Source organism: the organism of the source record quoted next, unplaced genomic scaffold (assembly GCF_019419815.1).
Source record: "Pyrus x bretschneideri cultivar Hongxiangsu unplaced genomic scaffold, Pyrus_bretschneideri_v1 Contig17, whole genome shotgun sequence".
Classification (NCBI taxonomy): Eukaryota; Viridiplantae; Streptophyta; class Magnoliopsida; order Rosales; family Rosaceae; genus Pyrus; species Pyrus x bretschneideri.
The window spans coordinates 6,762,782-6,775,000 of record NW_025999468.1 but is presented as its reverse complement, the minus strand read 5'-3'; the positions used below and the strand labels follow the sequence as shown (position 1 = coordinate 6,775,000).

The 12,219-nt window shown below is 39.2% G+C and overlaps 1 protein-coding gene and 1 pseudogene across 4 annotated transcripts; one reads left to right on the top strand and one right to left on the bottom strand.

Moving 5' to 3' along the window:
• Positions 1 to 6,583, bottom strand: part of LOC103946454 — an 8,074-nt pseudogene extending 1,491 nt beyond the window's left edge.
• LOC103946319 (tyrosine--tRNA ligase, chloroplastic/mitochondrial-like) lies at positions 6,362 to 12,063 on the top strand. 4 transcript variants are annotated; one of them, XM_048581662.1, is made up of 5 exons: positions 6,362 to 6,659; positions 7,701 to 7,826; positions 7,938 to 8,070; positions 8,877 to 10,352; positions 11,676 to 12,063. In XM_048581662.1, exon 4 carries the CDS (start codon positions 8,887 to 8,889, stop codon positions 10,333 to 10,335), a length of 1,449 nt encoding a protein of 482 aa, XP_048437619.1. In that variant the 5' UTR covers positions 6,362 to 6,659; positions 7,701 to 7,826; positions 7,938 to 8,070; positions 8,877 to 8,886; the 3' UTR covers positions 10,336 to 10,352; positions 11,676 to 12,063. The 4 variants fall into 4 exon arrangements, with proteins under 4 accessions (XP_048437619.1, XP_009355255.2, XP_009355254.2 ...); XM_009356980.3 differs by lacking the exon at positions 7,701 to 7,826; XM_009356979.3 differs by lacking the exons at positions 7,701 to 7,826; positions 7,938 to 8,070.
• The last annotated feature ends 156 nt before the right edge of the window (positions 12,064 to 12,219 follow it).

The window sequence follows — 12,219 nt, the reverse complement described above, 5'->3', positions numbered from 1 at the left end:
CAATTGGACAATAGTAGCACCTCCTTGTACGGCATCTTTAACAGCATCTGAAATAGAATGGCCCCACTTTCTGTTCATACGCGAATCTGTAACAGCATACAAGAATAGATCGCTTGGATTGAATCCGACTTGTCCACCAGAATTGTGAATGTTACTCTTGAGCGTCATTAGGTGATCGAAAGGGCCTTGTATATGGCCGTGAGGGCCATATCCAAGGCAGACTCAACAAAGAACTTAGCTGCCTACCAAAATTAAATAAAAAAGATAGTAGATCTGGGCACTTCAATTGCATTTGTGAATGTCAGTCTTTTGTGTGTTCTTGTTGGTGCGTGTGCGAGTGAAAGTGGAATTTCACATGTCATATGTGATAAAAGTTATCCCTGCTATTTGGAATCACACATACCCATGACTATCCTCTGTTATTCTTGAGTGTGACCACTTCAGGATACGTGCTCAACTGAAAGAAGGCAGGCTATTTTATCTACTCTTCCTGCAGCATATGATGTATAAGAAGCACATATGTATTTACCTTAACAGCCTCAAGCATTGAAGAACCTTTTGCCAGCTCAGCTGCAATACATGATGCCAAAGTGCAAACAGTTCCATGAGTATTACGAGTTTTTATGCGTGATGAACGCAACTCGTACAAGTGCTCGCCTTCAATATCAATCCTAAAGAAATAAGTTTTCCAGAACTTCACTCATGCATCAAGTGGATGAAAGAAAAGTATTATCATCGGTGTGAAGGCTCCAGAAGACCAAAGCTTACCTCAAAGAAGACATCAACGGCATCCAATGAATCAGGAAGGTCTCCGCCTTTGACAAGAACATTTCTGAAAGGCAATGACACTGTTTTATAAAACTACAGTTCCAACACGAAGAAACTTGGTTTTTATTTCATAAATTTCCAACTATCGCACTGCATTAATTCTGTGAAAAGTGTTGTCCAATGAAGCGAAACCAATTGAAATAAGCAAAAGAAAACTACAAAATTCTACGGGAGAAGAAAGAAATGTTCAAAAAAACCTGTAACTGGTAGCTTGAAATATGTCAATATTATCTAACTGCAACTCTTCCTAACCTCAATGAGAGACATTGTGCTATTGGGCTTCACACCCCTAGAACAGTCACTGTCTCCTCATCCTTGTTGTACATTGGTGACAATATACCGAGGATGGCACAGAGCTATAAACCTTGCCAAATAATAAGTTGAGAGCTTGGGAGACTGTTCTTTGGAAACCAAAGACTAATACATCCCCACAACATTTACAGATTACTAATACCCATCAAATTAGTCTATCATAGTCCATGATCACGCAATCTTGTTTCCAAGAAACGTGCCAAAAACAAAGAAATCCATCTACTGAGAAAATAGATGAATTTGCTGCTTTTCCACAAGTCCAGAAAAGGTGTTCATGTACACTCATCATACAATATTTGGGCGTCCTAACTCCTAATACACCATTGCCCAAAAGCACATGCCTGGAAACACAGTAAATACCCTGGCCAAACTCTCTAAACCAAACAATACCATATGATAGCCCAACTGCCACATCAATCAGATAATTTCAAACACGATAACAGTTTTACATTATCCCCCAACTTATTCAACAGTGAGATCAAAAGAATCAAAGATGGATATGTAGACTGTAGTATAGCCATTGAACCAACGCAACCAAGAAGCAAACCTATATGTACGTTATATGAACAAAAAGAAATGACCATGACCATTTCCGACAAATTCCTGAATACAAGCTCAAGGGTACTCCGCTGTACAATAGTGACATACTGGAAATGGTTAAAAACTACAAACACCTTCGCGTTTTAGTTGATTATCCAGGTGAAATGATAAACTATTCCTAGTAAAGTCTTAGGTAATGGAAGAATGTTTTGCGAGAACAAACAAAAACCAGTCACATTCGTGAAGTGAAGTGCCTTCTCTTATGATTTCAACAGTACTCACAATGCATTCGAATTTAGTACTAATGCAACATTCTGCTTTATTAAAAACATGTCCAACAGTTGAGTGACATTGGAAGGACTATTATAAACTGCAACAATGCAAAAAACAAAAGTTCTGTAAATCATCCGATTAAGAGAGAACTGAGATCTCAAGCGTGTTCGAATAACTAACCGTGGACCCATATCATGTAACAATTTCGCAGCAGAACGCATGTCAGAAACGGTTTTTATTTTCACGCCATCTAGTAAAGCAGACGCCTCTTTCAAATTTGGAGTTACTATGTCAGCCATAGGAAGAAGCTCCTCTCTGCAGGAAACCACAAAATTACAATTATTGACGAGTATCTGTAACAGCTGTTACACAAGGAGACCCCTTCTCTAACTTAACAACAACAACAACAACAAAGCCTTTTCACACTAAGTGGGGTCGGCTATATGAATCCTAAAATGCCATTGCGCTCGGTTCTGTGTCATGTCCTCCGTTAGATCCAAGTACTCAAAGTCTTTTTTTAGAGTCTCTTCCAAAGTTTTCCTAGGTCTTCCTCTACCCCTTCGGCCCTGGACCTCTGTCCCGTAGTCGCATCACCCCTTCTCTAACTTAAGAAGAAAAAAAATCCAATGACAGAGAAAATTGGCCAAGAAATAAAACAGGGAAAAACTGTGAAGAAGCAATTCAAGAACATAAGCACTATGCATATATCCATGTTTATTCAAAGAGCACAGCCCGCCAATACAATCTCTGTTTCTGCCAAGCAGATCTGAATGCACATTTTGCATTCAATAGATGGTTTCAACATCCTAAAGAGGTTTTCATAAGGCGAAAAAAACCAGAAGGTGGGACTATGAATTTACTCAATCTTATGTACAAAGGATTAGCGTACCTAAACCCAGGAAGAATTGGTCAACCACTAAAGCTGCCTTCAATGACATTATCAAACTCATTAAAAATGCTACTTTATTAACATTAGATAAAAAAAATGTTCAATTTTTAATAGGACTCGAATAGTATACTCCTGAAGTTGTTGATGCAGAATCTTAAAGATGCCAAACATCCCAGTTTTCACCTAGAATGACATATCATGAGCAGATCAAAACCAATTTAGTATCAATACCGCTTCTTGATATAAACAAGTTTGCAAAATATGCATGCCTCAGGTTGGTTGGTTGGAAGGCGGACCATTGAAAGAACAATATCCTAGATTATTCTTGCTATCGAGAAAGCACAACCAGAACATCGCAAGTTTTGTGGATCTTTCTATCAATTCTTTGAGCTGAAATTTTGATTTCAGGAGAAATTTGAATGAGGCGGAGATAGAAGAGGCGGCTAGATTATTACAGAAAGTGGAAAATGTTCGCTTGTCTCAATCAAGAGCGGATGACAGAAGGTGGAAACTGGAATTATCAGGATTGTTCACTTGCAAATCCTATCGCTCTTTCTTGAGCAACAATGGGATTGTGCAACATTTTCCACCCTCTTCTCAGACTTGGAAATCAAAAGTTCCTCCGAAGGTCAAAGTTCTTGTGTGGCTAGTGACTATTGGGAAGCTCAACACTTGTGATCAAATTCAAAGGAGAAGTCCTTTTATTTGCTTCTCTCCCCATTGGTGCAGTTTGTGTAAAGCTAAGGAGGAGAGTGTTAACCACATTTTTCTTCATTGTTCTTACACAATTCAACTGTGGTGGAAATTGTTTCAAGAGGTTAGAGTTAGTTGGGTCATTCCAAAGGGTTGTTTCGAGCTTCTAAGTACCAATTTTGAGGCTCTAGGAATTGGGAGGAAAGCTAAAGCTTTGTGGGGTTGTCTGGTGTCGGCAGTTTTTTGGAACATTTAGTTGGAGCGTAACAAAAGAATTTTTGAGGATTATACTAGTGTGGGGGTAGCAGATCTATAGGGAAGAGTAAGATATTGGGTAGCCCTCTGGGCTTCAGTTTCGAATGATTTTAAGAATTACTCTCTTTCTCACATACTGTGGGATATGTTAGCAGTTGTAAAGTGATTTTGGTTGAGGTTTTCCTACTTGTAATCAGATCCCCTTGAGAGATTTTCTTGTTCTGTTCTTGGTGGATTTCTTATCCACTTCTGTGTATTTCACTTTTCTTTTTTAATAAACTGTTATAGTTTCTTCTCAAAAAAAAAAAAAAATATGCATGCCTCAGGTAAAGAGGAAGCGAAAGCTGACAAATTTATAAAAGCGTTTTTGAAATAACAATTGCAGACGCTAAGATTAAACTTTTAGCCACATACAGACTTAAAAAAGAAAATGGATGTCTAGCCAACTATGAAGAATACAACATTTCATTAGCTACTTGTAGCATATAGATTTATTTTATACTATATAACTACCCTACAATCTATTATCAATCAATTCTATAAGCTCACGATGATGGTCGAACATATGTCATCGTACCAGAATGTTACTAACTTGCTAAAATCAAACAGTGGAACATGTCATTGTACCAAAATACAAGACTCGTAAAAACAATCCTGTTCGGGCAGGAATTTTGCTGGAAAGGGTCCCTGGCTCGAGCACACAGCTCCTTGAGGAGTTGGCATTTTGGTTGGCTGTCAGGTTGCAAGAAGAGGACAGAGTTAGTTTTGAAAGGTGCCTTTGTCGGGCCTTAGGTGTAGGCCGTGAGGCTCGCAATCAAAACTAACCAAGTGCTGAGGCGTGCCACTGCCATATCTGTATGACAGATGTAAAATGAGTGTATTTAAGCCGATTACTTGCGCCCCAAGTTATTCTGACTTCTTATCATCAAAGGATTGTCGTGGATGAGTTAAATCTACATTAAGTTCTTTTCTATGCCTTGAGATCAATGACTTTATTTATCTTGTATGCTTTAAAGGGTAGGGGTTCAGATCTGATCAAGGCATCAGTTTCATTTACTTTTACGATAGTAAAAGTACAAAGTGAACAGATATGAGAGTTAATAGAACTTTGGATTATCAAGAGACCGAAAATGACTTGCATATATACTGAGGGATACATTATAACACTAGATCTATTAATGGAAAGGCAAAAACAAAGAGAGTCGGGCAAGATTTCACCTTGTCGGGCAAGGTTAAAACGTCTTGTAATCTCTTCTCTTTGCAATTACAAAGGGTTGAGTAATAAAGAGGGATGAGGGGTAAACGAGTTTACACATGAGAATCAATACTACAACATTTGGGGACGGTAGTGGAGCTTTTACATAGACAAAAGATGTCTTTCTACAGGAAATCTAAGGCTAAAAGGGTGCAGAATTTGGACAATGCGCAGCTTTCTGAGTATTTGCTTGACTGAGAGACAAGTTGTATGTTTGTTTGTTTGATTGGTTGAATGTCTTTGTCTCTGGGCCTTCTTCCTCCTTTTATAGACGAATTAACCCAACTCTATTGTTTCTGTTCTTGCCCGAAAGTAACTGAAGGATAGTGAATCATCAACATTTTTACATGTTCTGCCATCCAAAAGTACTCTTGGGCTGGGAGTAGGTGGATTTTCATCGGTTATCACTTCTCTTGTAAGCAACTAGCCTTTGCATTAATGGGTGACCGTCATTTTGTCTTGAGATAGATGACCTGAGTTTGACTCTAGGCTTCGGATTTAGACTCCCTTCCTTTTAAGCCCAAAGTTTAAATATTAACCCAAACAAGACCAGCTTGTAAAACCAGTTGAAGGTGGAAACTAAAAGCAGTTCCAATCATTGACTTACCACATCAACATCCGTATCAGATAGCACAGACTTCATCTGCTCGGCAACAAACTCCTCGGGCACAATCTTTACACCCTATCCATCAAAGAAAAAGAAAGATAACAGTCACCACTATAAATGTTTTCTTTTCTATCTTGTGTTATGCTTTCTCAACAACCAAACAGAACATAGGCCACGGAATGCAGCATCAAACAACCTGAACCCCAACAGTGTTTTGTGCAGTAACAGCAGTTATGACAGTAGAGCAGTGCACTCCGAGAGCAGCACAAGTCTTAAGATCAGCTTGGATTCCAGCACCGGCACCCGAATCGGAGCCAGCAACAGTCAGTACATGTGGAATCTTAACTGCAGAGTGGTCACTTGTCATTGGAACTCCATTTCCCTGCATCTCCATTGAAGTTCTCTGCTTGCTTCGGTTGAATCTCGAATCCACCAGAAAGCTCAAACCTTTTGATTGTCTAAAGTCTGGCAGCACAGCCTGGTAACGATTTAACGCCAAACAATTGAAATTATAAGTGCAACCCAGAAATGCAACACAGCAGCAGTGATTGAGAATGCAAAAGAATTTGAAAACCTAACTGGATATGCAATTCTTCGAATAAATAAATAAAAAATTGACAGTAAATTGGAAAAGCAGAAGAGTAAAGAATTCTGACGTTGATTGATTGATCTATTGGTCTAACATTTTGATCATCTCTGCCTTTTTTTCTCGGCAACCAAACAGTAAATTGGAAAAGCAGCGAAGAGGGTGGGGGAGAGCTTACTTGTTGAAGGAGAGGAAGGAGAGAGAGAGGTGGAGAGAAAGTGAGCCTCGTTTGCCATGAAATTATGCGATGATGATGATTCCTTTTAAAATGAACGGTCATGATTAAACCTCAGCAGAGAGCTCAATCTTGGCCCAAAACCCGATAGTGTGGAGTGCAGCAGCCATTGCCACTCCTCCACCCCTCCTGAGACTGCTCCTCGCTATCAGGCAGCCATTGTTGCCGCCTGTACCTCCATCTCATGTGAGTTCTTCCTCCTTCTTCTTCTTCTTCTTTTCCCCTTCAGTTATATTTTAATTTCTGATTCGATTTCTTTAAATTAAGGATTTAGAACCGAGCGTAATGACGTTCTAAAATACATATAGCCGATCCTATTTAGTGAGAAAATGTTTGGTTGTTGTTAGGGATTTGAGCAAGTTAGGAATTTAGTGTTTTTCTTGATGGGAGGCTGGAGTTGACCCCTCAAAGCTTTTGGGTCTGCCGGAAACATTGCCCTCCAACTGTTCGATAAAATGCCTCAATGGCGTCTGTTCGTGTGCTGCGCACGCTGAAGCCTTCCTTAAAAGAAACTTCATCAAAAAATTAGTCTAGTAAATTTACAAAACAACTAGTGTGTACAAAAAAAGAAGAGAGTATATCAACTTTCGTACATGAAAATTGAATCAACATCCTTACGTATAAGAAGATTACTTCGTTTAATTGTAATTCTATATCGCTTTTGAAGTTCTATCCAAAATTTTCAACGTTTGGAGTTTGGGGCAAATTTCCATCATTTCAAGTTTTAGAGCTCTATTAATTAATAAACTCTATTATTATCTGGGGACTGTTTCGTTGCTATCGTCGATAATGAAACCATAATACGATTTTGGTAAAAAAATTCATCATGGTCCATGGACAATGCTTGTAAGGGTTTTTCTTCCTGAAAAAAAATGAGAAGTTTTCAATGTTTTAAAAGGGGTCAGGGGATTTATTTATTATTATTATTATTATTATTTTCTCTCAAATCCAAAGTTTGGGTAGGGTTTTAACTACCTCATACCTCTTCCTTGCACTATCGTCTCTCTGCCTTTTTTTTTTTTCTGATTTTTATTTTTTATATAATGGATGTGTGTGCTGTCTGCGTGCATTGTTATGTGTGCTCAACTACTCATTATGTTTTTCATCCTCTATTATATATATATATAATATGTATAATATATGCGTGTGCTCAGGTGATTATTGATTAATAATCTTTTTTTTAATTTAATACATGTGTACGCTCAATGTATATATTAAAAAATTTAGGTTCCGGCTCAGCCTCACGCCTAGACTGGGCTATCCCTCAGACACCTCACTCATGCCTCACTCTTTTAATACATTGGAACTTTTACACATTGACCCGGTGGAGAAAAATTTCTAGAGCTGCCACTGGTTTGTAGCTGATGCCCTGCTTCTGTTTAGGCCTAGTCTCAGTTTTGGCCTTTTAATATAGCTTTATAGACTTTTACTTGATTCTGAAATCCGCTCGTTGTTTTGTTTTAGATTTCGGCCTTTTGGTCATATAACAAGGAGATGCTGGCAAAATTTTGACAGAATCTTTCCACTAAGATAGATGGCTGGGTGCCGAAGAATCATTGTTTGGAGAGAATGTCCTCAAGTTTGAAGGTTCTCAGAGGTGGGTTTTCCTGGCTTCTTGCTAGCTCTTGTTTCACTTCCACTGGAAGTAGTGGCATCGACATCATTATTTCTGGCGTGTCATTCGTCATTGAAGAGACCGAAGTTCAAAGAGGAAATTAACGTGAGTATGACCAGTGTATTAAAAGCGGGAGGTGTGGGCGAGGTGTCCGAGGGATAGCCTGGTCTAGGCGTGAAATGAGGCCTCACAGAACCTAAAATTTTTAATATATACACTGAGCGTACATATATATTATATTAAAAAAAAGATTATTAATCAATAATCACCCTGAGCACACACATATATTGTAAATATATATATACACATATATACACATATATTATATTATATATATATATATATATATATTATATACATATATATTAAATAGAGAATGAAAAGCACAATGAGCATTTAGCACACATATAACAATGCACGCAAATAGTACACACATCCATTATATAAAAAGATAAAAGTCAGAAAGAAAAAAAAAAAGGCAGAGAGACGATAGTGCAAGAAAGAGGTATAAGGCAGTTAAAACCTTACCCAAAATTTAGGTTTGGGAGTGAAAAAAAAAAAGGCGAAACAGAGTCGCCTGGATGCCCTAAGGCGCGCCTTCGCTGCCTAGGCGGCTCCGGCAACGCCTTCCGTTTACTGCCTTAAAATAAAGGCAGCAACCTTCATGCCTAGCCTCAGAGGATGTCTAGACGCGCCCTGAGGCGAGCCTTTTAAAACATTGAGTATGGCAATTGAAGAAATTAAGAAAACGAGTTACTGGTTCTGAAAATCTCTCTTTTTTCTTGCAGGAATTTAATAATGGCTGCTGCCACCACCTCAAGGGCCTTTCTCTACTCCCATTACTACCGTAGTCTCCCATTCTTCTTTCCTCCTCTCAGTACTGTGTCTAGGTTACCCACCGTTCGCAGAAATAAGTTGAGGAATCCAATCATTCTCTCTACCGTCAAGTGTTTTCAGTCCTTGTCCGGGCGTCCAAATGTGGTTGAAATTCTTGAAGAGAGAGGGTTGCTTGAATCCATCACCAGTGAGCATTTAAGGCAATCCTGCTCCGACCCCAATCTCCCTCCTCTCAAAGTCTACTGCGGGTTCGACCCAACTGCCGAATCCTTACACTTGGGAAACCTTATTGGAATTGTTGTCCTCTCATGGTTCCAAAGATGTGGCCATCACCCCGTCGCTTTGATCGGTGGTGCCACCGCTCGTGTTGGAGACCCTTCCGGCAAGAGCTTGGAGAGACCCGAGCTCGACCTTGACACTCTGTCACGAAACACCGCAGGCATTACCAATACGATTACGAGAATTCTGGGTGGGATTTCCATCTTGAATAATTATGATTGGTGGAAAGAGGTTCGGTTGTTAGAGTTTCTCAGAGATGTGGGTCGGTATGCAAGAGTGGGGAGCATGATAGCGAAGGAGAGTGTGAAGAAGAGGTTGGAGTCAGAACAAGGAATGAGCTATACTGAGTTCACTTACCAGTTATTGCAGGGATATGATTTCCTCCACCTCTTCCGCAATGAAGGTGTTAATGTCCAGATTGGAGGTAGCGATCAATGGGGGAATATAACTGCAGGGACTGAACTCATACGCAAGATTCTTCGTGTGGATGCTGCTGCTTATGGCTTGACATTTCCTCTTCTACTGAAGAGTGATGGAACCAAATTCGGCAAGTCCGAAGATGGTGCCATATGGCTTTCGCCATCCATGTTGTCTCCCTATAAGTTGTATCAGTATTTGTTCTCTGTTACTGATGTTGATGTGGTCAGGTTTCTCAAGATTCTCACTTTCCTGGACATGGATGACATCAAACAGTTAGAGAGCGAGATGGAGAGACCTGGATACTTGCCCAACACAGCTCAGCGCAGGCTTGCCGAGGAGGTCACTCGTTTTGTGCATGGTCAAGATGGTCTGGACGAGGCCCTCAAGGCAACTGAAGCAATGAGGCCTGGTGCTGATACTAAATTGGACTGGAACGCCATTAAAGCCATTTCTGAGGATGTCCCCTCATGCTCATTCCCTTATCATGAGGTCCTTAATCTCTCTATTCTTGATCTCTCAGTTTCATCTGGTTTGCTTGACAGCAAATCTGCTGCCCGGCGTCTGTTGAAGCAAGGGGGACTTTACTTGAACAACTCCAAAGTTGATAGTGAAAATAAGAGAATTGAACCTGAAGACATTGTGGACGGGAAACTTCTGCTTTTATCTGCAGGCAAGAAGAATAAGGTTCTGGTACAGATAAGCGACACCTGAGGGGTGCCCGTCTGATGGTATGCCTCATATCACTTCGATGTTCATCTTTATAGCTCGATATTCACAGATACAACTGTTCAACATTTAATATTGTGCCATCCAGAACCACCTGATATCTCTGTGCAGTTACTTTTGCATTGACTTGCATATGTTTTAAGCTTATGAGTTGTTTAATTGTAGAGTAGTTGATGAATCCCATACTTCTTGGAACCCGATTTAAGTGTAAGTCGAAAACTAAAGTTAAGAGTAGTGTTTAAAGCTGTTCATGCTTAAGGCTTGCTTCTTTCATTCTTGCTGTGATTTGTGATTCAACCTTTCAAATTTCTGTGCTGTTTTAAAGGTAATTCTTCAATTACTTTCCTATTGGTTCCATAGCATAAAAATGTTTCGAGCTATTTCTTTTCCCCTGAACTTCGAACTTTCATTTCAATTTTGTTTTTGAAACGTGTACCCCAGTTAAAAACTTTGAACTTTCATTGGTCATACTAGAAGCATTTATCATATTCGTTTGTCACTTGAACGAAAATCTTAACAATATTGTTAAGATATTACCATATTGTGAAGTTCAATCTTTTTGGTCTATAAACCCTTTCAGAATCTGTGTTTGGGTGGACCATATTTGATTGAGAATAAGATATCGTGCAATATCGATTTTGGTATGAATGTGGGGGATGAGGTATAGGATTTCTAGTTCCCCGTAGTTTTTATCTTTTGAAATCTGCTTTGGCGTAAATCTGTATTTACATCAAGTTCAAGTGACAGCAGTGAGAGCGATTTGGGATTGTTTTGTCATCATACGTAAGTGTTAGTTCCATCGGAGTTGCCTACATTGGTGATAGTGTCCCGTCAAACTATATGGTTAGCCATTCTGCACAAGGAAAGGTTGAATATACGTGAAGATGTTTTTTATGGCAAAGTTTGGTCATTGCTGTTCAGTCTGACAATTACGGGACGGAGGTTCAGGGCCGAAGGGGTAGAGGAAGACCTAGAAGGATTTTGGAAGAGACTCTAAGAAAAGACTTAGAGTACTTGGATCTAACGGAAGACACAAAACCAAGTGCAATGACGTTCTAGGCTTCATATAGCCGACCCCACTTAGTGGGAAAAGGCTTTGTTGTTGTTGTTGTTGTTGTACTGTTCAGTCTGACTAGCTGTTTTACTTTTGTATAGCATCATCCATGCTGGTCTGCTATTACATATAGATACTGATTTGTAATTACGCACGAACTGTTCAACATTCGAAGTGTGTATAGTACGAACTCCATTGTTTTGACCTGGGATTAGCTCTTCAAAGTTCTGAACACATATACTAACGATGACTCTTATTGGTGTTCCAACAGGTGTTTTGCTTTCGTTATTGTGAATCTGGTGAAAGTTGGGAGTTTAAGACGTTGGATACGAGCATCCTCCCTTTAAAGATGACATTTTTCGCTGTGGTTCTTGAAGGCTGATGAGGCTTTAAACGCAACTGTTTTCCCTCCGTTATTTAGATGATTTGTTTTCCTCTTAATTAATTTGGTCTATTCTTTTACGTAAAGTTGAGACGTTGATCTAATTTGACAAAAGTGCCTTGTAGTCTTGTAGCATGTGCTTTTAAAATGATTGGAAGCGCTTTTAGAGAAAATGTTTTTAGGTTCCAAAGGCACTTTAAGACTTTAAACGCTTTCCACAAGAAACACTAGTTATGTGTTCTTTTCAAGAAGTATTTAAATATTTTTTCAAGATTTACTAGCATTTTTACAAATGATTGTTTCTAAAATATTTCATCAAAAGCACTTCTAGTCATTTTAAAAGCACATCTAAACGAGCTCTTAGTCTCTACATTACGTTGCATCTCAGATGTGCTGTGTTACTCACAAAATTATTACATGATTGCCATTCAAT